At 56.8% G+C, this 20,910-nt stretch overlaps 2 protein-coding genes across 2 annotated transcripts; one reads left to right on the plus strand and one right to left on the minus strand.

Annotated features, from left to right (window-relative positions):
• The first annotated feature begins 645 nt into the window (after positions 1–645).
• FOXA3 (forkhead box A3) lies at positions 646–8,414 on the plus strand. Its single transcript, XM_047789652.1, has 2 exons — positions 646–885; positions 6,701–8,414. Exons 1-2 carry the CDS (start codon positions 817–819, stop codon positions 7,682–7,684), a joined length of 1,053 nt encoding a protein of 350 aa, XP_047645608.1. The 5' UTR covers positions 646–816; the 3' UTR covers positions 7,685–8,414.
• A 7,956-nt stretch (positions 8,415–16,370) lies between these two features.
• IRF2BP1 (interferon regulatory factor 2 binding protein 1) lies at positions 16,371–18,890 on the minus strand. The gene has a single exon (XM_047789651.1). It carries the CDS (start codon positions 18,524–18,526, stop codon positions 16,772–16,774), a length of 1,755 nt encoding a protein of 584 aa, XP_047645607.1. The 5' UTR covers positions 18,527–18,890; the 3' UTR covers positions 16,371–16,771.
• Positions 18,891–20,910: the final 2,020 nt, after the last annotated feature.

A 20,910-nucleotide genomic window follows, 5' to 3' on the forward strand; every position in this document is an offset into this window, starting at 1 on the left:
TAGTCCTTTGACGGGGGCTGGACGGAAAGGGAGATAGAGGCTTCTGGGAAATGGAGTTCTCAGTGGTTCTGGGTCCCTGGACGGCTGCTGTTAGAGAGAGCGGAGAGTCCCGGAAGCGAAGCTCCTAGGTGTTGGAAGTGGTCTGTTGCCCTAGTGAGATATGAGCAGAGGCCCCGATCCCCTCCACCTTTGGTCTTGGCCATTTACACGGTCTGCAACATTTCCGGCGATCAGTAGCTTCAGTCTTCCAGTCCGTCGAATGGGAAATGTGATTTCGAGGATCACTTACTGTCCTTAGAGGAACACATGGGGATCTCTGGAGACCACTTCGCCTCTAAGCGCCCTTTCTTTCGCAGCAGACATGCTGGTCTCTGGCTGTTCGCTAGCTCCGGTCGAGATGGGTAGAAGGGTGGGGCCCTAGAGTTCTGCCCTCGAGGCTGTTATTACTGTCAGAAGTATCTCCCATCTGTAGCTCCCTCGCTCTTCAGCCATCTCCAGCTCTCACGTCCCCGGGCTGCGGCTCCCGGCGCCTGAGGTCTGTCTCCTCGCAATCCCGCAGGGGGCGCCCCAGTACGGGCACACCGCCCTCGGGGAGGCGGGAGGGGAGCCCAGGGCGGGCAAGGGCGGGTGGGGGGAGCGGTTGTCTCGACTATAAAGCGCGGCCGCCTCCCGCGGCGCCCGGGACGGCTGGGACCCTGGGCAGTCGGACGGACCGGCGCCGGTCAGGACTCGGGCCGTGCCGGCTGAGGGATCCGAAGCACCGCAGCGATCCCCCCGGGGTCGGAGCAGGGGCGGGTGGGGGCGCAGGCCCGGGGGATGCTGGGCTCAGTGAAGATGGAGGCCCATGACCTGGCCGAGTGGAGCTACTATCCGGAGGCGGGCGAGGTGTGTCCTCGGGGATGGCGGAGCGGGAAGTGGGGGGTGGGGGGAGGAATCAGGGTGCGGATCTAAATGGGGGCAAGGACTGGGGTATGGACTCAGATGGAGGCCTCGACTGGAACTGGGGAGCAGAGGAACTGGAGACACGAAGACCAGGTGTGCAGGAGTCAAGAAAGGGGGACAATGCATGAGAGCGCGGCTTAGGCAGTCTAGTAGGAGTGAGGGCTTAAAAGAGTCAAGAAGATTTAGGCAAGGGTCAAGTCATAGCTTAAACGTGAGGGCTGGGTGTCAGGGACCTAAAGTCCGAGGAATTAAAATGAACAAACCAAAGATAAGACTCAGAGCTGGGGGATTAGGAAATGGGGTCCAGAATTGGGGGAAAAGGTAGGGACTAAGAGATGGGAGGTGGAGGGAAGTCACCATTAAGGGAAATCTGAACTGAGAGCTCAGGGTTAAAGTTCAATGTTAAAGATGGGGGTTCTGGGGTAGAAATAAGAATTGGGGTTCCAGGATAAGGATTGGGGTTGCCATCTGCTTTAAAGTCAGATGTAGGAGTTGGGGCTCAGAGATAAAGAGATGAAAATGCTTAGAGATGAAGCTTGGTTTGGAGAGTGAGAAATAACAGGTGATTTAGGAACTGGGGCTCAGTTAGAGACAGAAGGGGTCAGAGTTGGGATCCTGAGAGCAGGGGATGTGGCAAGAGCATTGGCGGCAAAGGGGGGTAACACCCCCCCATCCCTAATCATGACCCTCACCCCTCCCAGCTGAACTTCAGGGGTTTAATTGTTATTAGAGACCCTCAGCAGGGATTCTCCTTGTTGGGAGTCTGGAGGGTTTCAGATTTCACACCCCCCACCCCATCTTCCAGCAATCTCCACTAATTGCTAATGTCCTCACCAGTCCCACCTCTGACCAGACTTCCCTGGAGTAGGGAGCAGGGGTGTATCTTAAGTTCCTCACCCAGGGGAATGGCGAAGCCTTCCCCTGGTCTAACTCCCATTCCTCTCGATGCAAGGACTCCTTCTCCTTAGCTCACTCTCTCTCTGGTCAACCTGATGTATGTATGTGTGTGTGAGGCGGGGGGGAGTCCCAGTCAGAGGGTTATGGGGATCTGGATACTTGGGTTTCTAACCTGGAAGGAAACTGTAGGCTCAAAGTCGGGTGTGGGACTTGAATAGTTGAGTCTCCAAAGGGACTAAGATCTAGGGTTTCCAGGGGCCCCAGCGTGTCTGAGTCCTGGGTCTGGGGTTTGAAGCTGTAGGGTGGGACTCCTGGCTACCCAGGCCTGCGGACCTTGGCATGGTGCCCAGGAGGGGCCAGACCTGGGGCTGGGGAGGTGTGAGGTGCACGTGGGGTGGGGCAGGGAAGGGATCGGAAGGGTTGAGAAGTGGAGGCAGGGTGGCTGGAGATGTCAGTTGCATGGGGGGAAAGGCAGAGACCAGGTTGGAGGTGGAGGCTCCCAGGTAGTGGGGGATCCCAGCTGAACCCCCACCCCACCCGGGATAGTTCACAGTCTGGGGACATGATTTAAGGGTACCGACCACAAATCAATCTTTGGGGGACATACCTTAGTAAGTAAACTGGGGGGTGGTCTGGGCTAAAGGAGTCATTATTTGGGGCACAGTCTGAAGTTTAGGGGACAAGTTGTGTGGAAGTTGTCTCTGAAATGGAGGAACAGTCTAGAGATGGTCAGCACTTGGGGGCATATTTTGGAAGAGTTGACGCATGGGGGGCAGGAAATGGAAATACACCGTCTGAAGGTTTCCTCAGCTTTCCCATCAGAGGAACCATGTCCCCCACCTCCACCCCTGTCACAACAGTGCGGGGAGAAAAGTACTCACCTGGCGACTGAGAACTGAGGGGGCCCCCAACCTGCTTCTCGCCCACCACAGCCCCCTCCCGGGGTGATGTTGACCCCCCAGACTGGCTCCCTGTCTGGAAGGAAATTGGCAAGTTCTCTCTAAGGCGTCAGTTTCTCACAGATCAGCTGGTCCAACTGCTTCCCCATTTTCGAGATGGAAAACCTAAAATCTTGGAGCCTGGGGTCTGCAACACCCCACATGAAGTCTTAGGCAAGGACTGGGATTCGAAACTAGGCTTCTGGCTTCACACTGCCTCCCTCTGCTCCCTGTCACACCCTCCTTCAGAGACAATAAGGAAATGAAAGAGGAGAAATTCCAGCCTCCTGGGGTGGGGGTGCAGGTTCCCTTGAGGGCTTCCCCAAACCTCAGCCCCGCCCTCGCAGGGGAGATCCGGCTCAGACCCGGACACTGGGGGTTCATCCCAGCCCTGGGGCGTGTGAAAGCCTATGGTGGATTAGGGCAACAGCTATGCTTGAGGTCAGACCTCAAGGAGGACTTCCGGGTGGGTGGGGAGCCAGAGGAGGAGGGCTCTGGGGTCCCAGTCTGTCTTTGATCTGATTGAGGTGGAGAAATGGAGGGGGTGGTAGAGGGATTTAGGAACTCTCTGTGGATCCCCCTGAGCCCATCACCGTCTCCCCTCTCTCTGAGGGACCCTCTTCCCTTACTCTTGGGGAGGGGCCAGAACCAGCCAACCAGTGGGGGGAGACCAGTGCAGGGGGGAGGGGAGCAGTTGGGGCTCCAATTTCAAGGTGAGAATTCTGGGGAGGTGGTGATGCTGAGGGAAGGAGGCAGAGAGATGCAAAGATGTCCTGAAAGAGAAAGATAGATGGGGGTGGCAGGAGAGAGCCAAGGAAGGGAAAAAAAGAGATGTGAGAGGTGGGGGGGGGGAGAGATAGGGTTTGGGGAGAGTTATGAGGAAAGCAAGGCAGAGGAGGGAGAGAAAGAGATGGAAGAGAGAGAGATGGGAGAGATAAAGGGAGAGAGCATGGGGAGGGGAGAGGGAGGGAGGTGGACAGGTACACACAGAGCCAGCAGGGAGATTCAGAGCCAGGAGTAAAGAGCTTCCTGAGCAGACACGGGAAAGAGAGGGAGCACTTTCTCTATTGGATCTCAGACCCGGGTTGGTTACCTCCTGTCCCTGACTCCCCAAGTGACCCTGGCAACTCCCTTTTCCCTCCGGACCTTTGGATGTGCAGACACTTTAGTGACAAGGGGATGAGACGGGACACACTAACTCATAGGAGAGGTGGTTCCCATCACAGCTATAGTAGCATCCCCCATCCCCGGTGCTATGGGACACCCCTCCAGGGAGAGGGACCAAGGCAGATAGGCAGATGGAGGATCAACAGACAAAGGATGGAAGACAGTGGATAAAAGGGGTAAATACACACAGAAAGAGAGAAATCACCATTCACCAGGCTTCCTATTTTCCTTGCCAATCTTGTTCACTTCCTGCTAGACTGACAGCTCCATGAAGGCAGGCATTTTGGTCTGTCCTGCTCACTGCTTTTAGAGCTTGATCCAGAACACTGATCTGGAGCCAGATTGCCTGGATTCAGAATCCCAGTTCGGCCCCTTCTTTGCTGTGTGACCCCCAGACAACCTCTCTGGGCCTCAGCTTCCTCAGCTGTAGAATGAGTGTTTTTTGTTGTTGTTGTTGTTTTTGTGTTTGTCTTTTTGCCTTTTCTTGGGCCGCTCCCTCGGCACATGGAGGCTCCCAGGCTAAGGGTCGAATCGGAGCTGTAGCTGCAGCCTACGCCAGAGCCATAGCAACGCGGGATCCGAGGAGCTGCGTTTGCAACCTACACCACAGCTCACAGCAACACGGGATCCTTAACCCTCTGAGCAAGGCCAGGGATCAAACCCGCAACCTCATGGTTCCTAGTCGGATTCATTAACCACTGCGCCACAATGGGAACTCCTAGAATGAGTGTTAGGATAGCGCTTCCCCCATAGTGTGATTGTAAGGATAAAAGCACACCTGTCTTGTGAGGTGCTTGGAGCAGTGCCAGGCTCAGAGTAGGTGGTCAATAAATACTGAATATTTGAGAGGTCCTGTAGTTTCTTATAAAGACCTAGAAAATCAACTGTGTTCAACTGAGCTACGATGCACATTTTTTCCCCCATTTGAACATTTCTAAAAATGGAATGGGTCTTACAGTCACTGGTGTCTAGAGATTATAACTGATAGTTTTTTTTGCTCATTCTTATTGATAATTAATTCTGCAGCTTACAAAGTGATGCTTTAGGTTTGATGATATATAATAAAGAAATGACATATATTAGGTTGAAATATGTGATTTCTTATTTTCAAATGTTTTTGACCTATAAAAACTGTGATTTTATAACCTAAAAGGTTTTTTTATACAAACCTAAAAGATTGGGAGTTCCCGTCATGGCTCAATGGTTAACGAATCTGACTAGTATCCATGAGGATGCAGGTTCAATCCCTGACTTCACTCAGAGGGTTAACGATCTGGTGTTGCCGTGAGCTGTGGTGTAGGTCGAAGACTCAGCTCGGATCTGGCGTTGCTGTGGCTCTGGTGTAGGCCGGTGGCTACAGCTCCGATTCGACCCCTAGCCTGGGAACCTCCATATAACACAGGTGTGGCCCTAGAAAAGACAAAAAAAAAAGATTGACTGAAAGTACAAATATAAATTCCATTATTAGATAAGTCAGCAGTTCACAACTATTATTATTAGTTTTAGTCTCAGGACCTCCTTACACTCTTTTTTTTTGTCTTTTTTTGCCATTTCTTGGGCTGCTCCCGTGGCATATGGAGGTTCCCAGGCTAGGGGTCCAATCGGAGCCGTAGCCGCTGGCCTACACCAGAGCCACAGCAACGCGGGATCCGAGCCGCGTCTGCAACCTACACCACAGCTCACGGCAACGCCAGATCCTTAACCCACTGAGCAAGGCCAGGGATCAAACCCGCAACCTCATGGTTCCTAGTCGGATTCGTTAACCACTGAGCCACGACGGGAACTCCCTCCTTACACTCTTAAAATTATTTAGGATCTCAAACAGTTTTTGTCAATAGGAATTCGATTTATCAATAGTTACCACATTTGGAGTTCCCGTCGTGGGTCAGTGGTTAACGAATCCGACTAGGAACCATGAGGTTGCGGGTTTGATCCCCGGCCTCGCTCAGTGGGTTAAGGATCTGGCATTGCCGTGAGCTGTGGTGTAGATCGCAGATGTGGCTTAGACCCAGCGTTGCTGTGGCTCTGGCCTAGGCTGGTGGCTACAGCTCCGATTAGACCCCTAGCCAGGGAACCTCCATATGCCACAGGAGCAGCCCAAGAAAATGGCAAAAAGACAAAAAAAAAAGTTAACATATTAGAAATTACAACTGAGAAATTTTTAAAATATGGACTAATTCATTTTAAAACAGCAGTATGTTAGTATAAGCAATGCATTTCTACTAAAATAACCATATTTCAAAGCATGTAGTATAAAGAGTGGCCTAGTGAGGTTTTTGCAGATGTCTTTAGTATCTGGTTCCACAGCAGACAGCAGGATTTTCATAGCTGCTTCTACATTTGGTCTGTTGCAATATCACATGTCATGTGGCCTCTGGAAAACTCCACTGTCCGCTCATGAGAGAAAGAGAGTGAAAAAGGCTAGTCCTATATGAAAAGCGTTTTGACATTACAGATGCCCTAAAAGGGTCTCGGAGACTCCCCAAAAGGGTCTCAGAGACTCCCCAAGGTGCCCTGAGCCACACTTGAGAACCATTTATAGCCTGAGCTCCAACATGGAAGCAAGGGGAGGAGGCCAAGAGGAGGGGAAAGAGAGAGAAACTTCAACAGACAGGTGTCTGCAGAGGTGAGGATGGAAGGGACTCATGGGAGAGGCAAGACAGACAGCGAGCAGGATGCATGATGGATCCAGCACCCCTTTGTCTACCAGCCGAGTGGAGACTCACCACCTGCCATCTTTCCTTCTCTGCCTGCAGGTCTATTCTCCGGTGACCCCAGTACCCACCATGGCCCCCCTCAACTCCTACATGACCTTGAACCCTCTGAGCTCTCCCTACCCCCCTGGGGGGCTCCCTGCCTCTCCACTGCCCACAGGACCCCTGGCACCCTCGGCCCCCACAGCACCCCTGGGACCCACCTTCCCAGGCCTGGGTGCCAGCAGTGGTGGAGGCAGCAGCTCAGGGTACGGGGGCCCCGGATCGGGGCTGGTGCACGGGAAGGAGATGCCGAAGGGGTACCGGCGGCCCCTGGCACACGCCAAGCCACCGTATTCCTACATCTCGCTCATCACCATGGCCATCCAGCAGGCGCCCGGCAAGATGCTGACCTTGAGCGAGATCTACCAGTGGATCATGGACCTCTTCCCCTACTACCGGGAGAACCAGCAGCGCTGGCAGAACTCTATCCGCCACTCGCTCTCTTTCAACGACTGCTTCGTCAAGGTGGCGCGCTCCCCAGACAAGCCGGGCAAGGGCTCCTACTGGGCCCTGCACCCCAGCTCAGGTAACATGTTTGAGAACGGCTGCTACCTGCGCCGCCAGAAGCGCTTCAAGCTGGAGGAGAAGGTGAAGAAAGGGGGAGGCGGGACCTCGGCCTCCAGGAACAGTGCGGGCTCTGCCTCCTCCACCAGCACCCCTGCTGCCCCCGTCACCTCCCCCCCGCAGCCCCAGCCTCCCCCTGCCGAGCCTGAGGCCCAGAGTGCCGAAGATGTGGGGTCTCTGGACTGTGGCTCACCCCCTTCCTCTGCACCCTATTTCTCTGGCCTGGATCTCCCCGGGGAGCTGAAGCTGGATGCACCCTACAACTTCAACCACCCCTTCTCCATCAACAACCTGATGTCGGAGCAGACGCCAGCACCTCCCAAGCTGGACGTGGGGTTTGGGGGCTATGGGGCAGAGGGGGGCGAGCCTGGGGTCTACTACCAGGGCCTCTATTCCCGCTCTCTGCTTAACGCATCCTAGCAGGGGGGTGGGAGCGTGGTGGGTGGGGTATGGCCGAAACTCACACCATTAGGCTCTTGGGGCCTGATCCTCCAGGGACAGTTTGCTTCTCCCATCAGTTAACACCTTGGTTGGTCTATTACTTACTGTGGTGACTGCCATCTCTGTGGGCATCCCCTGGGTACTGTGATAACTGCCACTGACACGTTGGTGGGCCCACTGGGTACTGTAGAGTCTGCCATGTTGATTGATGTTATCGGTTGGCCTACTGGGTGCTCCAGCCGCCGCCATCTGGGGTGACATCTTGGTTGACCCTTTGGGTACAGTTCTGACACTATTTCAGTTGCGTCTTCTTTGGCCCAGTGGGTGCTGTGATCACTTCTCTGTTGGTGACTTCTTGGCATGGTAGGTGCCGTATTGGCTACCATCCTCCATAATACTGTTTTTGGCCCATTGGGTGCTATGATGGCACCATCTGGACTCTGACATAACCGGTGTGCCGTTGGGCATCATGGTGACCACCACGGCCCCTGCGTTGGCCATGCCATCACCATCTCCAGTGCGAGTTGAGTGAGGGGCGGAGATGAGGATACTCCTTGGTTTTTCTCCTGGAGCCCATCCCCCCTCTGGTCCTGGAGAAACCAGAAAGGACTGGGTAGGGTGTGGGGAATTTCTACTGAAGTCTGGTTCTTGCCTGGGAAGCGGAATACTGGCTGTGTTTGACCATTAAAGGCACCACTTCTGCCTCTTATTGAATGTCTCTTTTCCTTGGCGAGTGGGCCCCGCGAGGCTTGAACACCTACACTGCTGTTGGCTGTCCCCTCTCCTTCCTGCCCCGGAGAACAGGCTGACTCTGGGGGGAGGGCCAGGGAAGGCATCGACCTGACCTTTGGCTCTTTGCTGTCCCTGACCCCAAGGACAGTTTGTTCACAGATAGCAGCCCCCGCGGCAATGGGGCCAGGGCAGCAGGAGGAGGTGGCTTTGCAGTGACCAAGGCCACCTCCCCACCCCCACTCTCCAACACACACCTCCAGCTCTGAGGCTTAGGGAGCCCAGGGGCTGCTCAATTTTGGGTTAAGCTGCAGAGGAGGAGAAGGGACAAAGTACTAATTGAAAGAGAGGTGTGCACACGCGCACATGCGTGCCTGGGCTTCTGTGGGTCATAGGCTATCACTACCACCACTGGGGTCCCCATGATCTGCTGCAGGGTGTTATGCGTTGTTTGTCTCTCTCAGTTGTAAGTTTGTGTGTCTGTTCATCCTCTGGGTGTGTGCTCACTCTGGGTGTCTCCGAATACCAGTCTCATATGCGTGCACCTTTGTTGTTTTCTGTGTCTGGTTCCCTTACACACCTGTCCCTGGCGCCCTCTGGATCTCACCCTGATGGATGTGTGTCTCTGTATGTCTGTCTGCCTATCTGCTCCCTCAAAGAGTCGCTGGGTGACTCTGTCGGTGTTGCAGGTCATTGTGTGTTTCGCTGGCATCTCTGTGACTCAGATTTGCCTCTGTCCGTTTTTTAAAAAATTATGTCCGGGAATTCCTGCTGTGGCTCAGCGGTAACGAACCTGACTAGTATCCATGAGGACCCAGGTTTGATCCCTGGCCTCGCTCAGTGGGTTAAGGATCCGGCGTTGCCAGAAGCTGCGGTGTAGGTCACAGACATGGCTCAGATCCTCGTTGCTGTGGCTGTGGTGTAGGCCAGCAGCTGCAACTCCAAATCGACCCCTGACCTGGGAAACTCCATATGCCATGGGTTTGGCGCTAAAAAAAAAAAAAAAAAAAAAAGTGTGTTCAGATTTGTGTCTCATGCCTGCCTTTGCTGTGCACCTGTCCCTGTTGCGCATGTGTGTGCTGGCCCTGGTGAATTTGTCTCATGTGCAGGTGTGTGGGAAAGGAGCTGTGTCCTCTTTCAGGCACCGGGGGGCCTTCTGGGGACCCCTGGGTTTGAGGTCTGGGTATCGCTATCCCTCCAGGTCCCCTGCTGGGCTCTGAGTCCTATCGCCTTGGCTCAGATGTCCCGAGGCCACAGCTCCCCTGGAAACACAATTGTCCTCTTCCCACCCCTATTTCTCAGAGAGGAAGCAAGTACAGAATGGGAAGGGACCCGGCCAAGGTCATGCCACCAGGTCGGAGCAGGTGTCTTTTTTCTTTTTTCCCCCGAGTTTGCATTTGCCTCTCTCGGTCGTTGGCTGTCTAGCCACTCATTCATTTAGTCAGTCAGCCAGTCGTCATTCAAAGACCGAAGACTCCATCCGTGTAGGGGAATGTGAGACAGAGACAGAGACAGAGGTGGGAGGGGAGATGCCCCTCCCGTTCCTGTGTATCCATCTTTCTCTTTGCCTCCTGGCGTCATCTTCCTCTGTGCCATCCTGTCCCTACCCCTCTCTCTGTGCCTCTATCTCTGCCCCGGGTTTGTGGGGAAATGCTCCCCAGCCTCTCGTCTGCTCTGCCTGCTCTCACGCACTCTCTCCATCGCTTCGAGTCTGTCCCTCCCTCCCTCCCTCCGGCTTCTGAATCGCTTCCTCCTCCTCCTGGGGGCTCCAATTCTTCCTCTCTTGGGGTCCGCCTTCCCCACCCCTTCGGCTCCTCAGCCTCTCCTCCTCCTCCTCCGTCCTCCCTCTCCCAGCTCCCTGGGCTTCCGCTTCTACCTGCCACCTCGCAGACCAGGCCCTCTCTTTCTGTCACCGTGCCCGCCCTGCGGGCTGCGTGTCACCCCCCGCCCCCTGCCGTGCTGGCTCCCCGGCCGCGTCCCACCGGCCTCGCTGTCCCGGGCAGGCTGGGGAATTCCTCCGGGTTCCTGGAAAAAACAACTGGGTCCGAGAGAAAGGCCCTCAGTCTCCCCGGGTGCCCGCCCCCCTCCCTCGGGCCTGGGGGTCTCTCCCGGAGTCGGCCGGCCCGAGGCAGGAAACCCTGCGGTTTCTGGCTTCTCCCAGGCGGCCTCCGGATCTGGCCCCCGCCCCCCCGGCCAACAGCCCAAATATTATTCCGCAGGAGGAGTCGGTGGCGGCGGGAGGAGGCCCGGGCTGAAAGAGGCTTTCAGGGCAGCCAGGCCTGGGGCTTCCTGTCCCCAGGCTCAGGCCTCAGGCCGCCCCAGTGGGGACCTCAGGTGGCCGGAGGGGCGGGTGTTGTTGTAGGGTCCTGGGGGGAGGGTGGGGCCATCCGTCAGGGTGTCTGGTGGCCACCGGCTCGGCTGGCGTGGGCAGGTGTGACCCCCACCCCAGGGACAGCCGGCTGGTGGCCAGCACGGAAAAGTACCACAGTCAGACATGGGACACATGGACAGACAGGAGGACGTTCGGGATCAGGGATGGAGGGACAGCCATGGGGACACACAGAAGCCTGGGCTGGGACAGATGGACCTGGACACAGTTTGTGGGCTTCAGGCGACTCCGTCCAAGGCAGGGCCGCAGCTGTGGGCAGAGGGCTCTCTGCACCAGAAGACATGATAATGATGCCGATAATAATAATAATAATAATAATAATAATAATAATAATAATAATAATAATAATGGCTACTAGGGCTTACAATGTGTCTGGCGTTGTGTAGGCGCCTTACAGAATTGATTAACCCAATCCTTCCCACCACCCTCTTTATTATGGGGGAAACTGAGGCATGAAGAGGTGAAGTGACTTGCCCAAGGTCACACAGACAGGGGGGAGCTAGGACTTGAACCTCGGCCAGAGCCAGTGCCCTTCACTAGGGTCCTGCCCTAGAGCACAGGAGGGGCAACTGCAGTGCAGCGGGGCCCTGGGGTCCCGAGCCCTCCCTCGCAGTCACCCCTGGCCAGGCCACGCTAGAGGAGGCCGAGGGCACATCCCGGAAGCCAGCAGTCTGGGTGGTTGAGGAGTCTGTGACAATGTCTTGTCACAGGTTTCTGTAGGTGTTGCTATGCTTGTGTCACTGTGCCTGTGCGTCTATCACTGTGTCCTCTGTCACGGTGTTTTATTCCTTTGTCTCTAAGCCTAACGCTGTTTGTCCATCATTGTGTCCTGGCATCTGTCACTGCTGTGTGTCTGTCACTGTGTCTATTACAGTGCATCCCTGTCATTGGCTTCTGTGGGTCTGTTTATGTCTCAGACACTCTGGGTCTGCCTATATCTGTCCCTGTGTGTCACCGTGTCTGTCCCCCTATGTGTCACCATCTACCCAGGTGTCACCATGTGTGTTAGTCACCACCCAGGCCACAGGCGGGCGTGTCGGGCCCACTGGTGCCCAGAGCTGGGGCCCATTCCACCCTCGCCCCGCCACGGGCCAGGCTGGGCGCCTGTTTGCAATGCCTGCCCCAGGTAAACACCAAGACCCGGAACCCAAGGGCCACCTCCCTCACCTCCGCTCTCTGCCCCTTAGCCTGCCCTGGACGGGGCTGGACCAGAGCCGCACAGGCGGTGCCCCTAACCTGGAGACGTGCCCTGACCCTCCCCAAGCCCTCCCTTGGCCCGGCCTGCCTGCCTGCTTCTCTCTCTGTCCCTCTCTGGGTGTCTGCTGGCCTCTCTGTTTCTTTTCTGTCCCTTTCTCTCAGATGACCCCTGTCTTCATTCGCTCACTGTCCCTTCACCTCTGACTGCCTCTGTCCTTTCTCAGGGAACCCCGATGTCTCTGCTTTTCCTGATCCATTTCCATGTGAGCAGCCCACTCTCTCTAGCCCTTGCTTTCAAACTCGGGGTCGCCAGCCAGCAGCCAGTGTCCTTCTGCCTTCTGTTTCTCTCTCACACTAGGTAAGTTTCTCTCCCGTGTCCCTTGGCTTGAGCCTCTCGGTCCTGGCCACTATCTCTGTGTGTCTCCAAGCCCCCAGGGCACCCCCCACCCACCCCCAGGAGCAGACCTCGGCCAGGCCAGGGTCCTTAGGGAGGCGCGTGGCCCCCAGCCTCCCGCCCCAGCCCGCTGCTGTATATATAAAGGTATATGTACATATTATTTATATCTGTACCCAGGGGCAGGAGGGGCAGACACTGGGGCCTTTGTGTAGCCACTGCCCGCTGCCCGCCCGCCCGCCACACCTCTCCCTTCGTCCCTGCCGCCCGCCCGCCTCCACTCCCCCCGCACAGAAAGGTTCCTGTGGGGCCTGCCAGCTTCCTCTGCCTGAGGTGTGAGTGGGCACGCCACGGGCAAGGCGGGCAGGGGGGCCTGGGGGATTTTTCCAGCTCCCGGGAAGGTTTCCGGGTGGGGAGGGCTCTGGAGGGAATGGGGCTGCTTGGCTGGGCTGCTGTCTGTCTTGCATCTGCTGTCCCTGGGCGTCCCTGGTCCCTACCTGGCTTCTTCCTGGGAGTCTGTCCATCCATTTCTCTGTTGATTTGGGTCTTACTCACTCCTGCGCACACTGTCATTGGGCAGATATACTGGGCCCTCGGTTGAGCCCCAGCCACACAGAGAAACGGGCTGCTGCCCATCCCAGCTGATGGCTATTTCTGTCAGTGTTTGAAACCTTCTCCCCCTTCCTGTTAGAACAAAATCCTGGAGTTCCCATTGTGACTCAGCGGTAATGAACCCAACTAGTCTCCATAAAGGTTTGGTTCAATCCCTGGCCTTACTCAGTGGGTTAAGGATCTGGCGTTGCCATGAGCTGTGGTGTAGGTTGCAGACACAGCTCAGATCCCACGTTGCTGTGGCTGTGGCCCAGGCCGGCGGCTACAGCTCCGATTGGACCCCTAGCCTGGGAACCTCCATAGGCTGCAGGTGTGGCCCTAAAAAGACAAAAACAAACCAACAACCACCCCCCAAATCCCAAATCCTTACCAAGGCCTACAGTGCTCCACTACTATCCCTCTGACCTCAGCCTTATGACTCTCCCCCTGCCGTAGCTGCACTGACCACTTGTTGCTTCTGGAATGAACCAAGCAGGCTCCTACCTCAGGGCCTTTGCACATGCTATTCCCCCAGATGGCCCCTGGCTCGCTTCCTCACCTTTTAGAGTTCTTAGTGTCACCTCAGAGAGCCCTACTTCCCTCTTTAAAATACCAGTCTCCATCATTCTCTCGTTCCTTTCCCTGGTTTATTTTTTCTTCTTGGGATTTACCACTCCATGGCCGTCCTATGTATGGTTCTGTCTGTAACTCCCATTGGAATGTCACTGCCATGGGAGTAGGGGCTGCATTCCGTTCCCTGATGCAGCCCCAGCACCTACTGCTGTGCTTGTCACACACCGGATGCTGAATGAACATTTGTTGAAGGAAAGGAGTTCATTAATCTATCCATCCTTTAAAACTGCCAGTGCTGGGCAATGCTGGGGACACAGTGGTGACTCAGAGAGGACTGGCCCTGCCCTTATGTAGCTTATATTGCCGTCCCTGGACAGTAATGGTCCAGACTGCTCAGGGCTGGGATAGGAGAGTTAAGAGTCCAGAGATGGCACCTGACAGACTGAGGGTCAAGGAGGGCTTCCTGGAAGAGGTGTCAGCTGAGCTGAGACCTGGAGGGTGAGGAGTGAGCCAGGTCCTGTCATAGCGACCAAGTGACACAGACAGACGCAGCCCTCCCCTTCACAGAAGTCTGTTCTCTTCCTCTGTCTCATAGAACTTTTGAGTTTGAAAATTCTCTTTGTTGCTGTTTTTTGTTTTGGGCCACACACATGGCATATGGAAGATTCCAGGCTAGGGGTCCAATTGGAACTGTAGCAGCCAGCCTACACAACAGCCACAGCCACAGCCACAGCCACACCAGATCCGAGCCACGTCTGCAACCAACACCATAGCTCACTCACCGCAATGCCGGATCCTTAACCCACTGAGAGAGGCCAGGGATCGAACCTGCATCCTCACAGTTACTAGTCAGATTTGTTTCCCCTGAGCCATGATGGGAACTCGCTGAGGTTGACGATTCTTAACTCTAGTTTAAATCAAATCGGTACCTTTCCCTGATTTCACACACCCCCCCGCCCTTATTCTCCTCTCTCCAAATTTCTCTCCTTCTGTCTCTATTGTTGGCATTTCATCTGTGCATCTAAGCCTCTTTGAACCCATCTGGATATTTCTCTGATTCTCTTTTCTGAAGTTTGTCTCTCTGTTTCTACCTCATCTCCCTCATCTCTGAGGGGCTCTCAGCCTCTCTTTTTCTCTGTCTCTGGTTCTCCCCGGCTCCGTTGTCTCTATCTTGCCCCGGGTCCCTCTGTGTCTTTGTCTCTCCTGTTGGGGAAGCCTCTTCATCTACTCACTGATCCCCAAATCAGTCCAGAACCCCTCCACTCTGGCCCCACCTGGGCACTGGATGAAGGGGGGCTGGATCAGCCCCCCACACCCACACAGTTCAGGCCCTCTGCTGGGTTAATAGTTAACCCAGCCTCTATCTAGAATACACACCAGCCAGGCTGGGGGTAACTCCCCTACCCCCCCACCTACCCACCAGCTGTTCTTAAAGGACCAGGTGTCCTGCACAGCTCTTTAGCCCCCACTGGGGCACAGTGCCCCGTGCCTGGAGGCCTCTAGCCCTGAGGATGGGGGAGGGGGAGCTACCCAGGACTCCAGTCTGTGGAGTTGGGTCAGGGGAGCTTATATCGCCGCAAGACTGCCCAAGACCGGTGCCCAGGCATGGAGCTCCATCCAGCGTCTCCCTTGCCCCAGGCTTATCGCCTGGTGTATTTAATCAGGGGTGGTTTTCCCAGCCCTGCCCTGAGCCCAGGCTGGCAGTGCCAGGGGTGACAGAACACCTGAGACCCGCTGGCTGGGGGAGGGGAAGGGAGGGTCCTCCAGATGTGGAGGACAAAGCCCCAGGGTCCCTAATATTTGAGAGTTGGGACGTGGGTCTGCAAGCTGTGTGGGCGCGACACCTGGGTCACCAAGAGGATGGGTCAGGACGATAAGGTCTTCCAGGTATAACACCTGGGCTCCTGAGACCTGGGGCCAGCGGGGACCTCGGAGCCGTGTGACAGGGCTGTGCGGGGGTCAGGTCACACTCCCAATCCCCAGCTCTTTGTCCATGCGCTGGCTTTTGCGCCCGGCTGCCCCTCCTTCCGGGAACCTCCACCTCAGGGTCGCGGGGGGGGAGAGGCTGGGCTCTTAGGGCCGCCCCCTCCCCTTAACCCTTGCTTTGCCGCAGCCGCCCAGGCCCCGCCCCGTGACGCCAGCGAGCAGGAAGTCCTGGTTAATCATCAGCCCACCGGGACAGGTGCGGGACAAGGCCGCGCACATCAGAGGCGGCCGCGGGGGGGTGCCTCTCCCCGGCCAGTCACGGCGTTCGAGGGCGGCCGCCGTTGAGGCTGGTCTCTAGAGATAGGCGCGCTGATCAGGGCACCGCCAGAGGCGAGAAGCAGTCACCTATTTCCAGGGACCCTGTTGGTGTACTTCTCGAGGTAAACTTCCTCTTTCCTCGGGCAGTCCCTCTAGCCATCTAGCCTAATTCTCCCCCTGCCGAGCAAGAACTCACTGCCCGTCCCTTTGGGGAAACCTCCCGATGCCTCTTTCCAAACTCCCCTTGGGGGAACTGAGTCCTCCACCTTCCGGGGAGAAAGAGGGGATGCGCCGGAAGGGAAACCTAACTCCCGACCTAGGCTGTGGCTGCCCTGAAAGAGCCACCCCCTCTCTGCGCCTCCGTCCTGTCATCTGGAAAACAGGCTGATGGCTAGAACTCCTGACTAGCGGCCAGCATTTATACAACAGCCAGCGGGCCCACCTGAGTGAAGGGCGCCACCTGGAGGCTCCCAGTCCGCTCCGAACTTGCAGCAGCAGTTCGGTCCCAAAGGGGGCGCAGCAGCTCACACAACTAAGGGACCAAGAAGGAAAAAACCCATCTTTCAGTTTATTGAAGGAGGAAAAGGGGATGGGGGGGGAATAAAATGCTTTTGCTTCGTTTATAAAGAGCGAGATTTCAGGAGGCCCCGTCTCAAGAAGGGGGGCACCTCTCCCCCCAACTACAAGCAGCAGCAAAGCCAAGCCAAGGAGGGGAGAGGGAAACTGGAGGGGTCTAGGGACCCCCCAAACACCCCCTCGGACAGAAGCCACAAGCTTTCTCCCCCCACCCTCAATGCATCTACCCCAGGGGGCCCATCTGGGATAAGGAAGGGGGTATGTACACAGGGAGGGGAGGCACTGGGCTGGGTGGGGGAGGGAATAATTTATCCGCAGGAGCGGTAGGTAGCAAGGGGGTGGGGGTGGGCAGTAGACTGATGGCAGTGGTGGCCTAGGGGTCCCGTTCTTTCTTAACCTTGATGTCTCCAGCAAGGATGGTGGCGATCTCGCCCTGCATGAAGGCCCAGGGGACGGAGGAGCCCACTAGCGGGCACTTGTCTCCACTGGGGCAGTACACCTCCCCAGCAGGGCCCTGTGCCTTGATGAACTCCCGTGAGCAGGGAAAGCAAAACTTGTGTCCGGGCACTGAGGGGCACTGGACGAAGTGGGTGTCTTCCAGCCGCTCCCTGCACAGGGTACAGCACAGGGGGGCCCCAGGGGTCGCCCCAGTACCACTACCACCCCCGCTAACTGCTTCTGCCCCTGCAGTGGGGCTAACTTCTGCCTCACCGTTGCGGGCCACTAGACGATGCTGGGCTGGAGGCTGGGCTGTGGAAGAAGCTGCCGGGCTGGCACCCCCTGCACGAACAGGGCCACCACCCCCACCAGGGTCCTTGGGGGAGTGGCCCAGGGCTTCCGCCACGTTCTTCAGAGCGGCGATGGGTGAGGGCACACCAGGGGTGTCATTGGAGTATGGGCCACCGGGTGCCACCCAGTGTCGCTGCTGCTGCTCCTCCGTGGTCATCTTCCCAGCGGCCTCACCCTCAGGTTCAGGGGACGCCTTGCGACGGCGCGGCGTGGGAGCCAGATTCCGGGATGGGGCTCGTGGGGGTGGGCCACACAGAGCTGCGGGGGCTGGCTCTGGGTATTGCTGCGGTAGGGCCTCGGCGGGAGCTGGCTCTCGGAAGCTGCGGACACCATCGGTTAGCAGCTCCCCCAGCTGGCGCCATTCCCCTGAACCGTGTCGGCGTTCATATTCGAGGTACTTGAAGCCTGATGAGGCCAGTGCCTTGCCTGGCTCCCGCAGAGCATCATGAAACATCTGACGAGCCACGGCCAGGACTCCTGCATACACGTTGCCAGAACCACAGGGGTATTCGGTGAAGAGCTTCAGCTCAAACTCGTAGCCCGGCGGGCGGGCAGTAGCATCGAAGGCGAACACCCGACCCACCAGCCCGTGATCCTTTTTGAAGCGGACATTGAAAGGGGCGCAGGCAGACAGCGCCAGCAGCTGTTCCCGCACAGCTTTGGGGCGCCCATGCCATTCCTCTGCCCGGCCCCTCATGGCCTCATTCAGTTCTGCCAGACAGTCCGCGTTCCTCTGCTGCTTCTCCTTCTCGAAATCGGAGCCGAAGGGTGGACGGGCAGGGCTCAAGCCGGGTGCCAGCGTCAGGCCTCGGCTTCCCAGGCCAGACACCGCAGCTGCCAGCAGCCCGGGGGGCACCAAGCCGGGCATGGAGCCAAGCAGGGCCCTTCGCGCCCCCTCTGCCACAGCCTCCTCGCGGCCCAGCCCATTGGCCAGGCGCGACCCCAAGGTGTACTCCAGGGCGGGCGAGGGGAGTGGGAGGCGACCAGATGATGTGGCCCTGTCATAGCGGTCCTGGCCCGAGACAGCGCCGCCTGCTCCCGATGGCTGGGCCTGGGCCTGTGGAGGCGGCAACTGAGGACCCTGTGCGGCGGCGGCAGCTAGTTCCTTAGTGGCCGGGTGCTTGAGGGCCGGGGGCCCCGGCGAGCGGCCCTCGGGGAGCACGTGGCTGCGCTTGAGCTGGCGGGCAGCATCGATGAGCAGCTCGATGCGATCTGCGCCCTCGAAGTTCACGCAGCCGCGGCACACGGCCTCACTGAAGTCCCACACCATGGCCCATGGCATCTTGGGCAGGTCGCACAGGTAGCACCACTGGCGGCGGGACGCCTGCACGGACGCCATAGCCCCCAAACGCGCGCCTTCAGGACCCCTCAATCCACCCGCCGCCGCCGTTCGATCCGCACCGCCGCCGTTCGATTTGTGTCCCCAGGACCGCGCGAGCCACAGTCGGGCCTCTGGCTCGGCCTCCCCGCGGATCCAGGCCCGGCCCCCCTTCCCCGCCCCCCGGGCCCTAAGCCTTTTTCCTCACTCCCGCCTCCTCGAAAAGGCAGGCAAAGGTACGTCGGCGCCCCAGCCTTCTCCGGGCTCCGGGCCGAGGCGCACAGCTCGGGCCCCGCGATGGGCCGCGAGCGCCGCCGCCTCGGGCTCCCGCCGCTCCCGCCACCTCCGCTCCAACGGCTGCCACCGCCGCCTCCACCTCCTTCTGCCCCAGAGGCCGTTTCGCAGGGAAAGTTACATAACGCGCCGGCAAGGCCTTCTGGGAAACGTAGTCCCGCCGGGGCCGGCTCTTAAAGGGGACGGCAGGTGGCAGGGGACGGCGCGGGCTCGCCGCTGCGCGACCTTTACCACTTGTCGCCGCGGGGCAGAGAGTTTGGCTTGCTCCGAGCATTTCGAGCACAAGGGTTGGAGACAGGGATGTGATACAAATGGCGAGCGCCAAAACGAACTCAAAAATTGTAGGAGGTGGACAGGCTTCCGGGCATCCAGCTTCTGTCCCGACTTGCTGTGCGGCTTTAGGCAAAAATCTTGCCTTCTCTGAAGCTCAATTCCCGCCCTTCAAAGGTGGGCCAATGACTGGCTACGGAGGCAGTCGCTCCTGGGGCGGGGCGGAGGGGTCTTGATTGGAAGGTTTCAGGACAGGGGGACGGGAAGCTGGCAACTTAAGCGTTGGGCGGGGCTATTCACTTGGCACTTCTTCTTGCCCCAAATTTTGAATGGCAGCCTCTGACTGGAGCCAGCAACATCCGGAGAAAGGAGAGAACTGAAGTTCCCAGCCTCAGTTGCCTTATCTGCTGAAGGGAGTGGTGGGGCGCCCCCAATTCTGTTCCAGCCCTGCCGAAGCGCTCTGGTCTCCAAAGGGTTACACCGTCAGTGTCACCGCCCCCCCAACTTCACTACAATTCCCAAAATGCCCTGCGGGGCGAACAAGCTGACGCACTTCCGCTGTCTGGAAGGTTGGGGGAGGCCTTCCCGATTCCCGCTGTCTGTCCTTACAGCCCCCCCCCCCCCCCGCGCGCAATTTATGGAAGGTGTTTCCATGTTTTCCGAGCACCGAGTTGAAAGGACCCTCACCCTCTATGGCTCATTAATGTTGAGGACGGGAAGGAGGGCAGGGATGGCAAAGTTGGGGGTGGGGATGCTTAGTTTCTGGGGAGAACAAGAGCTAGACCACCCTTCTCCAACCTTGATTGCTTACTACCTGCTAGGCCTATGCAGGCTATGGGGACCCCCGTGTTTTCTTCCTGGCGACCGCACCCCGCAGGGCAGGCTTGGAAGCGGCGGGTATGTGGAGGGGGGAGAAGGGTCTCCGGACTCTAACCCACGTCAGCCTCTTCCCTCTTCCCCTCTTTAGGCCTAGGTTCCTGTTAAGCGCTCAAAAATATTTTGAATTATTTGTGAGTTGCACTCATTAGTGGTTTTCAAACTAATCAGAGAATACCTGCCAACTCTCCCTTATTCCACTGCAACCATAGCAGGTCTGATTTGCAGTCTCAGCTTCACAATTTTGTTCACGACTTGCATTATTTTGACATTTTTCTTGAAGTTGATTCCCGAGAAAAAGAAGTTTATTTCTGCTCCATCCTAAGCAGTATGTGCATAATCATGGGTTTTATGTGCTATACTTTTTTTTTGTGTTGTACACATTTTTATAAAACAAGTTAAAATTACATATATATGGAGTTCCTGTCGTGGCTCAACAGTAACAAACCCGACTAGTATTCATAAGGAAGCCGGTTCGATCCCTGGCCAGGCTCAGAGGGTTAAAGATCCGGCATTGCCACAAGTTGCAGCATAGGTTGCAGATGGAGCTCCAATCTGGCATTGTTGCAGCATAGGGCAGTAGCTGCACCTCTGATTTGACCCCTAGCCTGGGAACTTCCACATGTTGCAGGTGCGGCCTTTAAAAAAAAAAAAAGCAAAAAATAAACAAACAACAAAAAAAACCTGTGTACATATAGAGCCATTAAAAAGGCCATCCATGTATCTCCTAAAATTGTCTTTGGGCCTTTTTTTTTTTTTTTTTTGGTCTTTTTGCCTTCTCTAGGGCTGCTTCCTGCGGCATATGGAGGCTAGGGATGGAACTGGTGCCATAGCAGTGACCCAAGCTGCTGCAGTGACAACCCTGGATCCTTAACCAGCTTTAGTTAACAGTAGTGGGAGTAAGGAGTTTTGGCCAGATGCTGCCTTGAGATGAACTGGATTGTCATCAGACAAATTTAGGGCAA

The sequence above is a fragment of the Phacochoerus africanus genome, chromosome 8 (genome assembly GCF_016906955.1).
Source record: "Phacochoerus africanus isolate WHEZ1 chromosome 8, ROS_Pafr_v1, whole genome shotgun sequence".
NCBI lineage: Eukaryota > Metazoa > Chordata > Mammalia > Artiodactyla > Suidae > Phacochoerus > Phacochoerus africanus.

Excerpts from the sequence above, each read along its gene's own strand:
- IRF2BP1 (XM_047789651.1), bottom strand. The coding sequence starts at position 18,526 with ATGGCGTCCGTGCAGGCGTCCCGCCGCCAGTGGTGCTACCTGTGCGAC.
- FOXA3 (XM_047789652.1), top strand. The coding sequence starts at position 817 with ATGCTGGGCTCAGTGAAGATGGAGGCCCATGACCTGGCCGAGTGGAGC. Across the intron at positions 886-6,700 it reads ACTATCCGGAGGCGGGCGAG|GTCTATTCTCCGGTGACCCC; the intron begins GTGTGTCCTCGG and ends CTCTGCCTGCAG.